Below are 14,343 nucleotides of genomic sequence, written 5' to 3' on the forward strand. Positions count from 1 at the left end.
TTTTCATTTAAAAAAGAAATCACTCACCAGGAGAAAATCTGATTTCTGAAATAACATCTTTCCTATGCTGGAAAGAGACCAAATCCTCCAGGGTATCTGCATTAACTATCAAAAAACTTCCATCATTGAGACCAACAGCTAATGCTTTTCCATCAGGAGAAAAGCAGCAACATCTGCCTCCTATGAGAAATAAAGAAATTGCATTCAGATACATTTACAGTGCATTATCCTTCTTTCAGATCTATCTTTCCATTAGTAAAGGAAAGCTAATATTATCCTAGAAAACTTCCAAGGAAGCTTTCCATATGCTGCCAAAATAATTTCCAAGCTGTGGCAGCACACAAACAGGTACACAGGCCCAGAATGTTAGAATTTTCATCTTAATTGATATCTGCTCTACATCAGTAGTACAGATTAATCACTATGGTCTGTATATTTCTAACTTGATCTCCTTCCTTGTATCTGGTGCTGCCTGTTTGTTACCATTTGCTCTGATAAGGAGAACACAGCTGGAAAAGACCCTCTGGATTCATAGGATTCAGTCATTTGCTATCACAAACAAGACAGTAAGTCATAGAATCCTTCCAATAAACATGTCAGTGTTGTTTGAAAAACAGTTTTATTTCCAATTTAAATTTATGTATGGTCAACTTATATAGATTTGTTCTCGTGCCAGAATTTTCTGTTAACTTACATATTTTCCCCTGCTATTTGTTCCTCTGATTAACCTGTAGACAGCAATCCTTTACTTAGATGGCTTCACCACAAGGCTTTGCATTCATTATCCTGTAGTTCCTTTCATCATTTTCAACTTTTAGTTTAATTGCATTCAGCTGAATACAGATGAGAAATGCACACCAAAAATATTCTGATTTTTGTCTTGTAATTTACATGAGTATTGCACTATGTCTTGGGGAAAATACCTCACTATCACATGTAATTGTCATTCAACAAGATGCTGAGCCTTCTGCTCTTTAAGTCATCTACACAGACATTTTTCTTACAGTCACTGATCTGCCTTTTATCATTAACAAGCTGTATTTCAATTCCATTAGTCTGCAGAAGCATACATGTTTTTCTGTACAGTACACAGGAACTTTTTAAGATTGCCAAAACATCTCAAACTGTGTATCATCAGCAAATAGTCATCAGAGACTTTTTTTGCCAAAAGTACTCTTAAACATATTATGAAATATCAGCTTTAAGACTTGAGCAGTGTTCACCAACTAGAAACTTTCTTGTTTAATCCCTGCTTATGTGAGCTTGTAACTCTTCTACCTTTACTTTGTCAATCTAAATAATCTTCAATTAAGCTTCCCATTATGCTTGAATCAAACTGCATTGCTGAATGCCAAACAGACAAAGCCCACTGTATTCTTTTATCTAACAAAGTATACATAGAATTAAAAGCTTGTCAGGGCCACTCTCATCTAATCCTGAAAAAATCACCTTATATGATGTCACTGATTTTCCATCTGTCAAAATAGAATTTCTTTGTATCCTAAACAACAAGTGAAAATTTTATGATTTCTCTTTTCTTGACATTCCAGATCCTTCAAACATTCACAAAGAAAATTACAAACATTTATTCTAAGATTTCTTCCAAAAAATTCTAGATTCAAAGTCTTAAAAAAGCCTTGGAATATTATAAGCAACATAGCATTTATGTAATTGACTCAATTTTATTGTTAATTGAGTGACTTAAACAAGTTGCAATTGCAAATAATCTTCAGAACAGCACTACATAGAATTTTTTGTGCAGATTCATTAGCTTAAGGGCTACATAACTAGTGAAGATAGCATTAATAAAATAATTTGAGCAAAGAAAGGAATTTATTCTGTTCTCAAGTCCTGCTTTCAAAACATTCATAATGCTTGTAAATGTCAATTGCATCAGTAAATATTTTTTCATACTAAGCATCTTACCCTTTTTCAATTTGCGAACAGCTAACATACAATGGCTAGGAGATAAATCCCATATTCTTAAGGTTTTGTCATCACTTACAGTGGCACAAATAGGTAAATGAGGATGAGTAGCTAGACCCCAAACTTCCCCCTCCATGTGACCCTGAAAAAACACAATTAATCAGATTTCTTTTTATTTTAAATTGAAATATGAAAGTAAAAAAAAAAAAAAGAGAGAAAGAATATGCATTATTTAGAGGATAATAAATATATGAATAAAACCATAGAACACCTGAAAAAATTCACTCTGCTACTTGTGCAAAATTTTAGTAATTTGTACTACAGAAAGCTTCTGCAAAATAATCCTCACACACATGTCAGTGGCAGGGACAGTGGGACTGGGTGCACCCTCAGCAGGTTTGCAGGTGACACTGTGTTGAGTGGAGCACCCAGCAGGCTGGAGGAAGGGCATCCCACCCACAGGGCCCTGGGCAGGCTGGCACGTGGAGTCCTGCCATGGAGCCCAACAGGGCCAAGGCAAGGTCCTGCATGTGGGTCAGGGCAACCCCAAGCACAAACGCAAACTGGACAGAGAATGGACTGAGAGCAGCCCTGATGAGAACTTGGAGGTTTTGGTGGGCAACAAACAGGACATGAGCCGGCACTGTGCACTTGCAACCCAGAAAGCAAATTGGATCCTGGGCTGAATCAAAAGAAACTGAACGGCAGCTCAAGGGAGATGATTCTGCCCTTCTATCCCACTCTGGTCAGACTCCAGTTCTGTGTCTGTCTCTGGAGTCCTCAGCACAGGAGAACATGGACCTGTTGGAATGGCTCCAGAAGAGGGCCACTGAAAGGGTGAAAGGGCTGGAGCACCTCTCCCATGAAGTCAGACTGAGAGAGGAGGGGATGCTCAGTCTAGAGAAAGCTTCAGGGAGGTCCTGTTGCAGCCTCTTAAAGGGGGCTGATGAGAAATATGGGGACACTTTTCAGTAAGGTTTATAGTGACAGGACAAGGGGTAATGGGTTTAAAGTAGAAGAGGGTAGATTCAGACTAGATAGAAGAAAGAAATTTTTTATGACGAGGGCAGTAACACTGGAAGTGCTTGCCCAAAGATGTTGCAGATGCCCCATCCCCAGAAACACCCAAGGTCAGATTGGATGGGGCTCTGAACAACCTGATCTATTTGAAGATGTCCTTGCTTACTGCAGGGGCTTGGACAAGATGATCTTTAAAGGTCCCTTCCAACCCAAACTATTCTGTGAACAAGTTTTTTTCTTTATATTAGGTTCTAACATTTTCTTTAAAAAAATACAGTTCTTTATGTATTGCACTGGCCACTCAGAAAGGAGAGAGTCCAGAGATTTTTACTTAACTATGAAAGATAAAAATATGTTGGTGCAATGTAAAAATCTGTTTTAAAAATGCAGTTATTTGGTATGACAATTTTTTTTACATAATTACAAGTAAAATCTCAAAACAAACAACAAGGAGACAACTTTTATTTAGTACTCAAGAGAAGTTATTAAGGGATTTGGAGGAAGATCCACTATTTCAGACATTTTTCTTATTTTTTTCAAAAAAGATCTATAATCTTGGTCTATTTGGAAGGATAAACCCATTGAACAAACTAATAATGAAATTCTATGTTCTGTCTTGCTCATTAAGGAGTCATAATGGTCTAGTCTAACTAAAAGTGATAGTACCTCACTAACTTCACTAGTAGTTAAAGTGTTTCTTATTGCACAAGTCTTCACTTGAGAAATAAATCATGTTAGTGGTATGACATATTTGAGTGCTATTTAACACATACCTGAACCAGCAGAGTTATTGGTCCACTCTTATCTACCTCCAATATTTCACCATTCTTTGTGCCCACTAGAATATGACCATGTCCTAACGATATGGCACGTATAGAAGGATTATCTTCTAAGAGGAGACCTAGAACATTAAAATGTTAGAAGATAGGATTCTCAATTATGCCTTAAAGAGGTTTTTTCACACTTAAGCACAATATAATCTCACTGTAGAAAAATCTCACTGTAGAAAAATCTACTTTCTTACTGTAGAAAACATTGCTGCAAAAAACAATGTCTGGATTCAAGCGTGAGGAATCAGCAATACATCAAGAAGTTTAACAGGCCTGACTCTGTACATGTCAGTTACCAACTATAACACTATTTGCCTCCAATTTTGGTACCTCCAATTCTAGCTTCTTGTAAACAAGCCATGACAATGAGATGCAAATCATCAAATCATCTACTTTAGAACATAGCAAACATAATTTTAAGGGAAGGAGATGGAAGAGAAAAAACTATCCAGAATGAAAATACAGGGAACTGTAAATTAGCATTAAGATCAAAAATAAGTGGTAGAAATGGGAAAAATAGGAATGAAAATGTTCTCTAATTATTTCAAAAGACATATACATTTACAGAAAATTAGCTACTAACACCTTGCAAAACTAACCACAATTCTGAATTCCTTCCCTTTTCCGAACCAAAAAAGATCAGACAAGATACGTCATGATCAGAAATATAAGAGGCTTTTTGCTTACCACTTTAATAAAAACAAATCAAAGCAAGAAAACATCTGCATGATAAGAAACAGCTAGATCAACTAATTTAGGCTAATAATAAACTAAATATTATGACCTGAACCCACCACATGCGCAAACTGATACCCTAAACACACAACTCCAGTCTCAACAGAAAAATTACTTATTAAGAATCAATAAAGCTTAAAAAATTTTATTTTAGTATTCATTATGTCAAATGTGGATTCCCTCTTACTGTGGAAAGCAATTTCACAAAGATTTCTAAAGAATGTACTTTAAAAATAGAACAAAACATAGGATAAAGTCTGTGTTACCTTTGGACCCAGGAGCCAGAGCAGCCCTTTTGATGGCATAGGTTTTGAGACAACGTTCAAAGGTATCATCCCAGAGAGCAACCACCCCATCCTTTCCTCCAGTGACAAATCCCTGGGGGAAAAGAAATAAAGATCACTGGTTATATTTGATTATTATCTTTCCTTACTTTTTCAGAGATTTCTGCCAATACTGAAAATGGGCTATATACAACACTGTAATGCACAGAGCTACAGATGTTAGAGATGAAAGGAACAGGAGCAACAGAATGAGTGATTTCTCCTCCTGATGAAGGCACCACAGTTCTGTGCAGTGCATGTACACGGGCTGGATTTAGAAGTTCTAGCCTGTATGCTTCTACCATTCTAGAAAAATAAGAACCAACATACTATAGTATTTTCCCTTGATATTTAGCCTCCATATCCCTTTGGCATTTCTTCTCATTACTTAAAACAAAACTTAGTACTGCAAAAATTTGATTTGCAGTTATAATTTTTAAATATATGTGCATTTGAGCCATTCTGTCTCTAAAATTATATACAGGTATTTAACAAAGCAACAGGTATGCTTAATACTGAAATCATTAGTTCTCTCCTTTGGAGCACTCAGCTCTTGTAGTATGAATAACACATACTGTCCAATGCTACTTTTCTGAAATGCAAATATTGGAAGGTGGAGTGACTTGGTCTAACACAGCAAAACACCAACATAACATTAAAGACACATAACATTAAAGAAAAAAATAATCTAACTGGAACACTCATCCATATTTAAGTACATGCTTAAAGGCTTTCCTGGGCTAAAAAGAAGCCAAGAATCTGGAGAAAGTACTTAATGATTTACAGAATGAATTTATCTATTGGTACACAATAGTTACACTACAAAATAGTAGAAGTATGATCTTCCTCTCTCACAAGCTCACATATTCCATTGGACATACTGATGCTTAAATCAATTCCTGCTATTTTTTAGTAAGAGCTTATGAAAATTACTAAGATGTCACTGGCCACAAGGGTTTGAGAAACAACATGCTACACAATAAGAATAAGAAACTGCATAAACACTATTTTGCACTAATGCATAAAACACTAGTTTGAATCGGGACCACACAAGGCTTTTCTGTAATGAAAATAAGAACATGGATTCCTGGGTGTGGGAAAGGTTTGGCTTTATCATAAGACTCTTTGTCCAGACATAAAAAAAAACCAATGAGCAGTTTATTTACTTTTTCCAATGCGTGCATGCTGAACACAGGACCATCATGTGCTTTGACAGTTTTTATGAGAAACACATCTCTCCAAATACACACATCCCCCGTGGAGGTTCCAGAGAACGCCATCTCCTCTGTCCAGCCATACACTGCACACATCATTGTGTCAGTTCTTCCCAATGCACCTATGCAGCCCTTTCTCCCAATTAGTCCTCCTCCTGGTTCAGACCAAAAAGAAGTCATTAGACATCTGCTTGGAACTATAGAACAAGAACTACATAACCATACCCACAGCAACAAGTCCTTTTCTTTTAGTCCACCCATGCTCCCCCAAAAAATGAGATACAATATTATAGTAAACAGTTATACTGTCAGTAACAGAATATGCTCTAATTCTGAAAAGTGTTCTTACCTGCTCTCCGCCAGAATTTCATGTGTTTAATTCCAACTGTAATCAATTTATCAGGCATGTAAGGATTTATCTTAACAACAAAAATCTTATCTTTGCTTCCCCTGAAATACAAAGCAAAATCATTTAAATATAAGTGTAACTCTTAATATTTTTAAATAGGCTTGGGAGCAGTTTTTTGTTTTATTTTTATGTATACCTGCTCTATCTTGCCAACATTTACTTTCAAATCATTACTAATAGTTTATAATGAGGAAGTAGAAAACTAAAGAAGCAACACATTGTGTCCTGTTCTATTTTCATTACTTTTCAGTTTCCAAGGCAGGTGAGTAATTATGTTACTTCAAAGAGGCACAAGGGGGCATTTTATTTGCAAAAGAAAATGTATTTGCATTAAGTTTGGGTATACGGCATTTAGATCTTTGACAGCTCATGATACTTAAAGGAGTGAAGTCAAAAATCTTATTTTAAGTTTGCTTATCTTGGAAACAAATTGCCATTGTCATTCCCCATTTAGCTGATTTTTTCTGTTTTTGTTAGAAAAAAATTATGCTGCTATTACATGTCTGATGGAAATTACAGTTCGTTCTAAAAATGTTAAAACCTTGTGTGTTCTAGATTTCTTACTACGCTTCTATAAAACTAATGCTTTGCTTCAGTCCTACTGTTTGAAAAGTAGCTTTCAGCTATGTTTGCCATCCATGCAAAGCAATGCTTATAGACTGTTTTTCTTTACTTAAAATGCAGAAGAGCACCCAATCTCTAATTTTGGCTCCTTGTTCAAAAGGGACAATAATCTTTTATTTTCTGTCCTTTCAGACCACTACATGAACTAGTGGCTGAATGCATTAAAAAGTTTCTTTCAAAACTCACAGTCATCTTCAAAGTACAGATGCTGCTCTCAAAAATTCTAATAAATTCCTTCAATTTGTGGGTGAGAATTGAAAAAAAAAAAATAGGTGAAAGGCAGATAAATATCTTCAGAGAAGCCAAGCTGCCTGGGCTTTTGACAAGTAACTGGGAATGGAATATCCTTCTTTATCTACATCATCTATTCAGAATTTTCATTCTTTAGTGGATAAGAAATTCAACATGTGTTTAAAAATAAAATGGGAGTCAATTAAATTAAAGAGCAATAATGGATGAAAGGGAAGCTGACACTTTTTAAAATGTACTGCAGAGAGTAATAAATCTTTTTAAAATCTACCTAGAACAATGTGTAGAGTATAAGCACTGAATCCAGACAGAATGGAACAAAACCCACTCACACTACAGCTTTATCTAAAGCAATAGATCCTTAGGAGAAAAGAAAAAGTCAAAGGTTTAAATAACATTACTCAAAATTAGAAATAGGATTCTATCTTGTAGATTAAAACAATTTAATAAACATGTATTAAATAATCTGCACAGAAACAAAGAAACTTTTGAAATATTTAACCTTTGGATGTCACTTAGACCAATTTCCTGTTCAAAGCAGAGCATTCTAAGTTAGATTAGGCTGGTCAGGACCCAGGAAGAAAATGGAAAGAACCCTGAAGAAAAAAAGAACTCTGCAAAACAACTGCAAATTACTCTTCCAAGAAAGGTGCAACCTCTGATGAAAAAGATCTGAACATGCCACATATCACAATTTTTAAGAGGGCAAACACAATTGCATAGAGTTTTAAAGAAAATATTTCAGAACACAGCAATGTATCCTATGACATCTTTCCTCACCAGTTGAGCAGTCACTGTAATAGTTCTTGTTGACTATCAGACCTTCATTTACTTCTTCCACAGAAAGTTTTTAACATGACATAAACATTATTGTCTGCATCACTTATGTAACAGGAAATGCTAATTTATTAGAGAACTCATATTTTTAAGTGAATATATTTTTCTTACCAACATTTGATAGTAAATCTAGGTACAGATTTTTAAACACAGTTAAATTCCTACCTTACTGCTGAAAGCTTTTCTCCTTTCTTCCAATCCCAGAGTACAATAGTGTGATTATCATCTATTCCAACAGAAGCCAATCGTTTCCCATCCGCTAGAATAATACATTTATTATTAAGAGAGTAGATAGATAACTATGTTGCAATAATAAGAAACCATATAAAAATATTATAACTTCACAAATGTTTTAAGAATGTACAAACAAGTAAATAAGCATATGAAGTTTTCAGAGGTATGCTTTTTCATCCATTTGCTTTAAAACTCGGATGAAGTGTAGCACTTTAAATTATCCTGTCTCAAATTTGAATTTAGAAGCTCTGTGTTCATATTAAATCCCTTGTTCAGTTAGCTGTTGACATAGTTGCACAAAAACATTCACTACAGGTTGTTCTTGTGAAAGTTTCATGTTCACTCTGAAAATCTCTGTTCATTTCTGAACAGGAAAGCACTGAAGCCATATAATGAAATTTGTGAAATGCCCTTAAACTTAGTAGTACTATGAAGTCTTGGAAAAGTTTGACACATATTCCACATAAACTTTCAATAAACAAGCTGTTTGTGCTCACTCTAGATCAATAACTTTCTGACATGCATCCATTTTTGGAATTGCTATATATCCATGCCAGAATTTGAGAAATGAGATTCATATCTTGAAAAAAGAGAAACCAAAGAAAAAGGCATCAAAAACCTCAAACCATTCATCTTTGTGATCTCACATTGTCGCTGTGAGTTCAGAGATTTTATCCAGGAAATCCAAACAATTAAAGAATTAATAGAAGTTAGTGGAGCAGAAGAAATTTAATATTGGTACAGGAATTCAGTGTAGGGGGTGTAAAAATCTCAAGGGATTTAACTGATAGTATTATGTTAGTTTAAGGTGGAGACAGAGCCTGTGTTTCTGACCAGAACTCCCTGACCGGACTTCCTGAACGTATCAGTGTGCTTTCAACACAGCTTTCAAGATTTCACTTAAAAAAGAAAAAACTGCACACCCAATCATTTTGCTCAAAAAAGCTTCTTACACAGTTGTAAAGCAGACACAACACTCCAGATCTGGGCACCTGCCCTGTACCACCAAACCAAATTCTGAAGTGCTCAGCTCAGCTGTTAAACAGGACAGTAGCTGTTCTTACATTTCCTATGTGCAAGACTCCAAAGGAGGTTTTTCTAATGAATGTTCATTGTAAGACAGCATCTCTCCTTTGACATTGAACACTGGAGAATATTTTTAATACAAAATCTGCAGTGTAAAGGAACCCCCAGTTTCTCAGTAGAACTGATTATCTTGTATTTTCACACAGGAAAGGAAAAGTGTAAATAAATAAATAAATACTTATTACCTGAAAAATCAACAGCACAAACACCATACTGGTGATAGCCCTTTAATACTGAGAGTGGCTTTATTGTTTCTGTATCCCAAATGTGTATCGAGGAATCTCGACCAACCTGAAAGTATACATATTCATAGCCATTTTTTCATTTCTCAGTTATTTTACACATTTTTTTAAAAAGTATTAAGAATACTTCAAAAAGTATTTGAAAAAACATTACAGTGATAGAATTTTCCTAGTATTACTGTTGTCTGGATGGCAGGATATTATTCCTTTTGCTGCTTCCCAAAGACCATTTCCCAGTTGACTTAGGCACATTAATCACACTTAACTAAAGTCCTCCTGCGCTGGGGGAGGGGAGAAAAAAAGCCCTTCATTGATTGCAGTGTAGCATAATTATTCCATCAATTTTTCATCAATCATTCCCTGTCTAAAAATAAAAGGCTATTTTTATTGCTAGTATGTCAGCTTCTCTACGTTTCAGAAATCAAGGTGACTTCTGCTGCTCTCTGGTGTCATTACAAGGCAGATTCTAACACACTGATACCTGTGGCACAAAAATGCACTAGCGTAGGCAACAAACCTGGTAAGAAACGCAATATAACTTATTATTTTCAACTATGTACAAAAGCACTATTGGCCAGCACTTAAAAGATTATTTGCTATTCCAAGGGTTTTGCACCCCACTGCATAAATAAAAGGGTTGCAAAACCAGAACAAAACTCTCTTGCATTAAGGCTCAGCAAAACTAGGATCTCTTTCTGGTTTTGTCACAAACTTAACATTAAGTACATGTAAAGTTTTTCAGAATCTCCACTATCAGGAAGCTCTGAACCAGGGTGGTATGAGGAATTTGATTACTGCATTACTTAGTTTCCTCATGTAACATAGTATACGACAATATGGAACGTGTATGTAGTATAAAACAGTGTATAATGGAGTGTATCTTTCTGCTGAGAGCATAAGTTATTGTAAATTCAGGGACATTTTTATTCACAGCCTCTACTACTCCAAAATTAAATCAACGCAATTCTTATATTTAGGGCTAATTTCTTAACTGACCCACAGAGTTATGTTAATCTCAACATTTTTATAGAAATCAAGAGCATAATAAGCAAAAGTTTATTTCTAGAAAAAAAATTCCAATTTATAATACAGTAATAAGAGCAACAATGATAAAAATTAAAAGCATAAATAAAAAAACATGAAATATCAGCTCAAACCTTCAAGTCCTAGTGTATAAATATTTACTGGAAGAATTGTTTGTTTGAAAACATGACAGAAAATAATTTATCCAAAATAACTATCTAGCAAAAGATAAAATTAACTATTATTAGTATTATAAAATGAATTCAAACAACATACACTCCTTTGCTGTATGCACAATCAGTACACAGTTTGTGTATAGGTGATGATGAAAAGCATAATGCATTAAAATGGAATGCCAGACTGTAACAACTGCTCACTTCATACTGTAAAATAGTAAATGAATGCAATGATAATATAGATAATTTCACAAAGCAAGTGTTAAAAAATATATTTTATCTGCACATTTCCTCCACCTGTTATCAAGAAGCTGCAACATAATGCCGAATAAAATTATTAATCTATTCTTAGTTTTAAACGATGTTCAGAAAAACTATGGAGAATATACTCTCACCATGATACAAATAAATGTAAAAAACACTTCTGTGTCAGTATTTTCCCACTATTCCATCTGCAACAGAAATGCAGTCCTTCATCTGAATAAATGTGGACTGGACGCTCTTTCCCCAAGACCTTTCTAAATTCAGTAGTAACAACTTTGGATGGTTATTGCAGACAAACACGAGTCCCACCTGGCCTGTTGCCACGTAGTCCTTCAGGGGATGGATGGCAAGGCAGAGGATGTCGTCGTCGTGGCCCAGGTAGAAGCGCTGCGTGTTCTGCTGCCGGTTGTACACCACCCCCACGGCTGCCACGTGGTACACGATCTCGCCCGTCTGCGTGTAGAACAGGTTGCTCCGGCAGTCGTAACCCCTGTAACTGAGGCAACAAAAAAGGTTTGTGCACCAGAGCCATAAACATCTATACTGAAACTGACATAAAGTCACGCCGGTGAATTTTGTGCATGTAAAACTCGCGTTACTTACCAATTACCGTTTCGGGGTTATAAAATTTTGAATATACTTTCCCATTCTTAAGGGAGCATCAATTTATCAATCTAATTTACTACTCAGATGCCAGTACTACAAGCACTAGTTTAAAAGTGGCACTTAATTGTTACTTTCCACAGCTAGTTTAGAAGAGAAAGTAATAGCTAGCAATTTTTTCAGACCACATGGAGAAATTGGGCATGCAACATGTAGTTAAGTAGAGTAGAGAATGTCCAAAGTATTAGTTCTGGCTATTTCCTACTGCTCAAAAATCAGACAGCAAAACATAACCATTTCTGGAAACCTGAAAGGAGAAAAAAAAAAAAGCCTTTTTTTTTATAGAACAGTTTCTTTTTCTGAACTTTCTGCTCTCATAGTGGTACAGGAACTGGCATGAGTAGGCCAATTCCCAACTAAGGTCTGTATACACTATCTCAGTACACTCATTTCTTCCTTGGTGTGACTAAGACCATGAAGTTACATCCATCTTTCCTTATGTACACAGTGCAACCATATGCACTGGGGAAGTAATGAATCCGTAAGGCAGCTGACCAACTTCAGTTTAATGAATATTCCAAACACCACAAATCCATGTTTGTAAACACTAGATCTGTGCATCACTGGAAAACAACAGAGCACATACATGGAACAGATTTGAATATAATGTATTTCAGCAGGCTCACCAATATTACACACAATGGTATTTATATCATTGTATGTGATTAGAGAAAAATTACTAAGATCACCACACAAAGTTCTTAAACAGACCAGCAGATAGTCCAGGTCCACTGCTCCCTAGAAGAAGAATATTGTATTTCATGAACTTGCGTCTCAGACTTTTGGAAGTTGATGAAATTCCTTCCTGCCCAGTTCTAACCTGTCCAGGTCCCTCCAGATGGCAGCACAGCCATCGGGTCTGCCAGCCTCTCCTCCCAGCTTTGTACTGCCTGCCACACTGTGAAGTCCAAAGTTGGGTCTCATTAGATCACAAAAAAAGAGAAGTGAACTTCTTAAACCAGTGAAAACTGTGATAGCACAGAAAGAAAGCATTTAAATAGGGCTCCCTTCAACTCACTGTTTAGGTTGGTATTCACAGGCAGATTCTTAACTACAGATTTGGTCCTAGTCCAGCAACTTTTCAGCAGCTCCTGAGTTACTGTCCCTTCAAGGTCTCCAGCAGAATCTCTCCTCACAGTTGATCTGAGGCTCAGCTATGTCTGCTGCCTGCTCTTTTCAACGTGACCAACAACTTAGACTCAGAATACAACTGCAGGCTCTTCAGTCCTGCTCTCCCTCCACCCACATCCTTCCTTCCTTCCCACAGCAGCACGTGCAGATGTTGGGAAGCTGATTTCTGCCCAACCCAGAGCGCTGTCTGCTTGCAGCCTCCTTAGATGTACAGCCACTAGATTTTTAAGGAGCAGAATATACAATTACCTACAGAAACTATGAAGAAAAAAACAAAAATAACATATCATAGTATGTAACATCACCATTTTAGGTACTTGGCAACACTCTGTGAGGGGCAGGGATTATAAAGGCAGGCACAGTGCCAAAGAAGATACCTGAACCTATTGCTGCTCAGACATAATTTTCCTGTACTTCACTCTGCACTGTACTCTACTAAACATGCTAGATTTTCTTTGCAAGCAAAATTAATTTTTTAAAAAGGTCAAATATTCACCCTAAAGGAAAATATTAAAAACACAAACAAGAAACAAAAACCAACATCTAGGAAAATATGCATGCTGAAAGAAATACTGAACATTGAGGAATTTCTTGCAAGCTTAGCAGTTGCCTATAAAAGTAAAAGGTGTGAAGACACCAAAAGAGTTTCAGGTTCTCCTACACACAACCCAGAAACTCAGAAGTTTCCCAGCTCATCAGAACAATTGCCTATATACCCTAAATTAAACCTAGTGAAACTGAGTACATCAGTGCCATGTATCACAGGACTACTCAAAATATCCAAAATGTATCTAGGATGCAGGAAAATAGTTCTCATTATTCATAACTTCTTGTGATAGAATGTAATTTTAGTTCATTTCCTCCAAAAATTGGTACAATCAATTTTTTACAATTAGAATACAACATAGTTTGTCAAAATATCAAGCAGTGCCAACAAAGACTCTTTGTCACCACATTAAACACATTTGGTCTTTCCCACGGGCCAGTTTACTAACTCCTTGACAATAAAGGTACTTTTTTCCAGAGGGAAAGTGATGGGACTAGGTTAAACAGCAATGAAAAGAAGCATATTGCAATGTAGAAGGTAATTCCCTAAGAATATTCTACACTTTTCCAAAATGCTTACATCTCCATATTATTAAACCAATTTAGAACTGAGAATACTAGCTAATCTCTGAAAAAAACATTAAGAGAAATAATTTATTCACATGCAGAAAACAAACCAAAGAAATTTACAAGGCATCTTTATTAGCAACTATAAATTAAATAATAATGAAAGAAGCTCTGTATTGTAGTTACTGAATAATATATAACAAGGCACAATAAAAGTAAGAATGCATTTTGCCAGAGTTAATTG

At 35.8% G+C, this 14,343-nt stretch overlaps 1 protein-coding gene across 5 annotated transcripts in view; it reads right to left on the reverse strand.

Moving 5' to 3' along the window:
- Positions 1-14,343, reverse strand: part of EML5 (EMAP like 5) — a 99,618-nt gene that overhangs the window by 34,662 nt on the left and 50,613 nt on the right. For all 5 annotated transcript variants that reach the window (XM_058026821.1, XM_058026822.1, XM_058026820.1 and 2 more), the window contains exons 14-22: positions 11,502-11,688; positions 9,673-9,778; positions 8,333-8,426; positions 6,398-6,498; positions 6,001-6,203; positions 4,778-4,889; positions 3,720-3,847; positions 1,927-2,068; positions 28-180 (exon numbers count right to left, since the gene is read on the reverse strand). In XM_058026821.1, coding sequence (XP_057882804.1) covers positions 28-180; positions 1,927-2,068; positions 3,720-3,847; positions 4,778-4,889; positions 6,001-6,203; positions 6,398-6,498; positions 8,333-8,426; positions 9,673-9,778; positions 11,502-11,688 — 1,226 coding nt within the window. The remainder of the gene's footprint in view (positions 1-27; positions 181-1,926; positions 2,069-3,719; positions 3,848-4,777; positions 4,890-6,000; positions 6,204-6,397; positions 6,499-8,332; positions 8,427-9,672; positions 9,779-11,501; positions 11,689-14,343) is intronic.

Source organism: Melospiza georgiana, chromosome 6 (assembly GCF_028018845.1).
Source record: "Melospiza georgiana isolate bMelGeo1 chromosome 6, bMelGeo1.pri, whole genome shotgun sequence".
In the NCBI taxonomy this organism is placed as follows: Eukaryota; Metazoa; Chordata; class Aves; order Passeriformes; family Passerellidae; genus Melospiza; species Melospiza georgiana.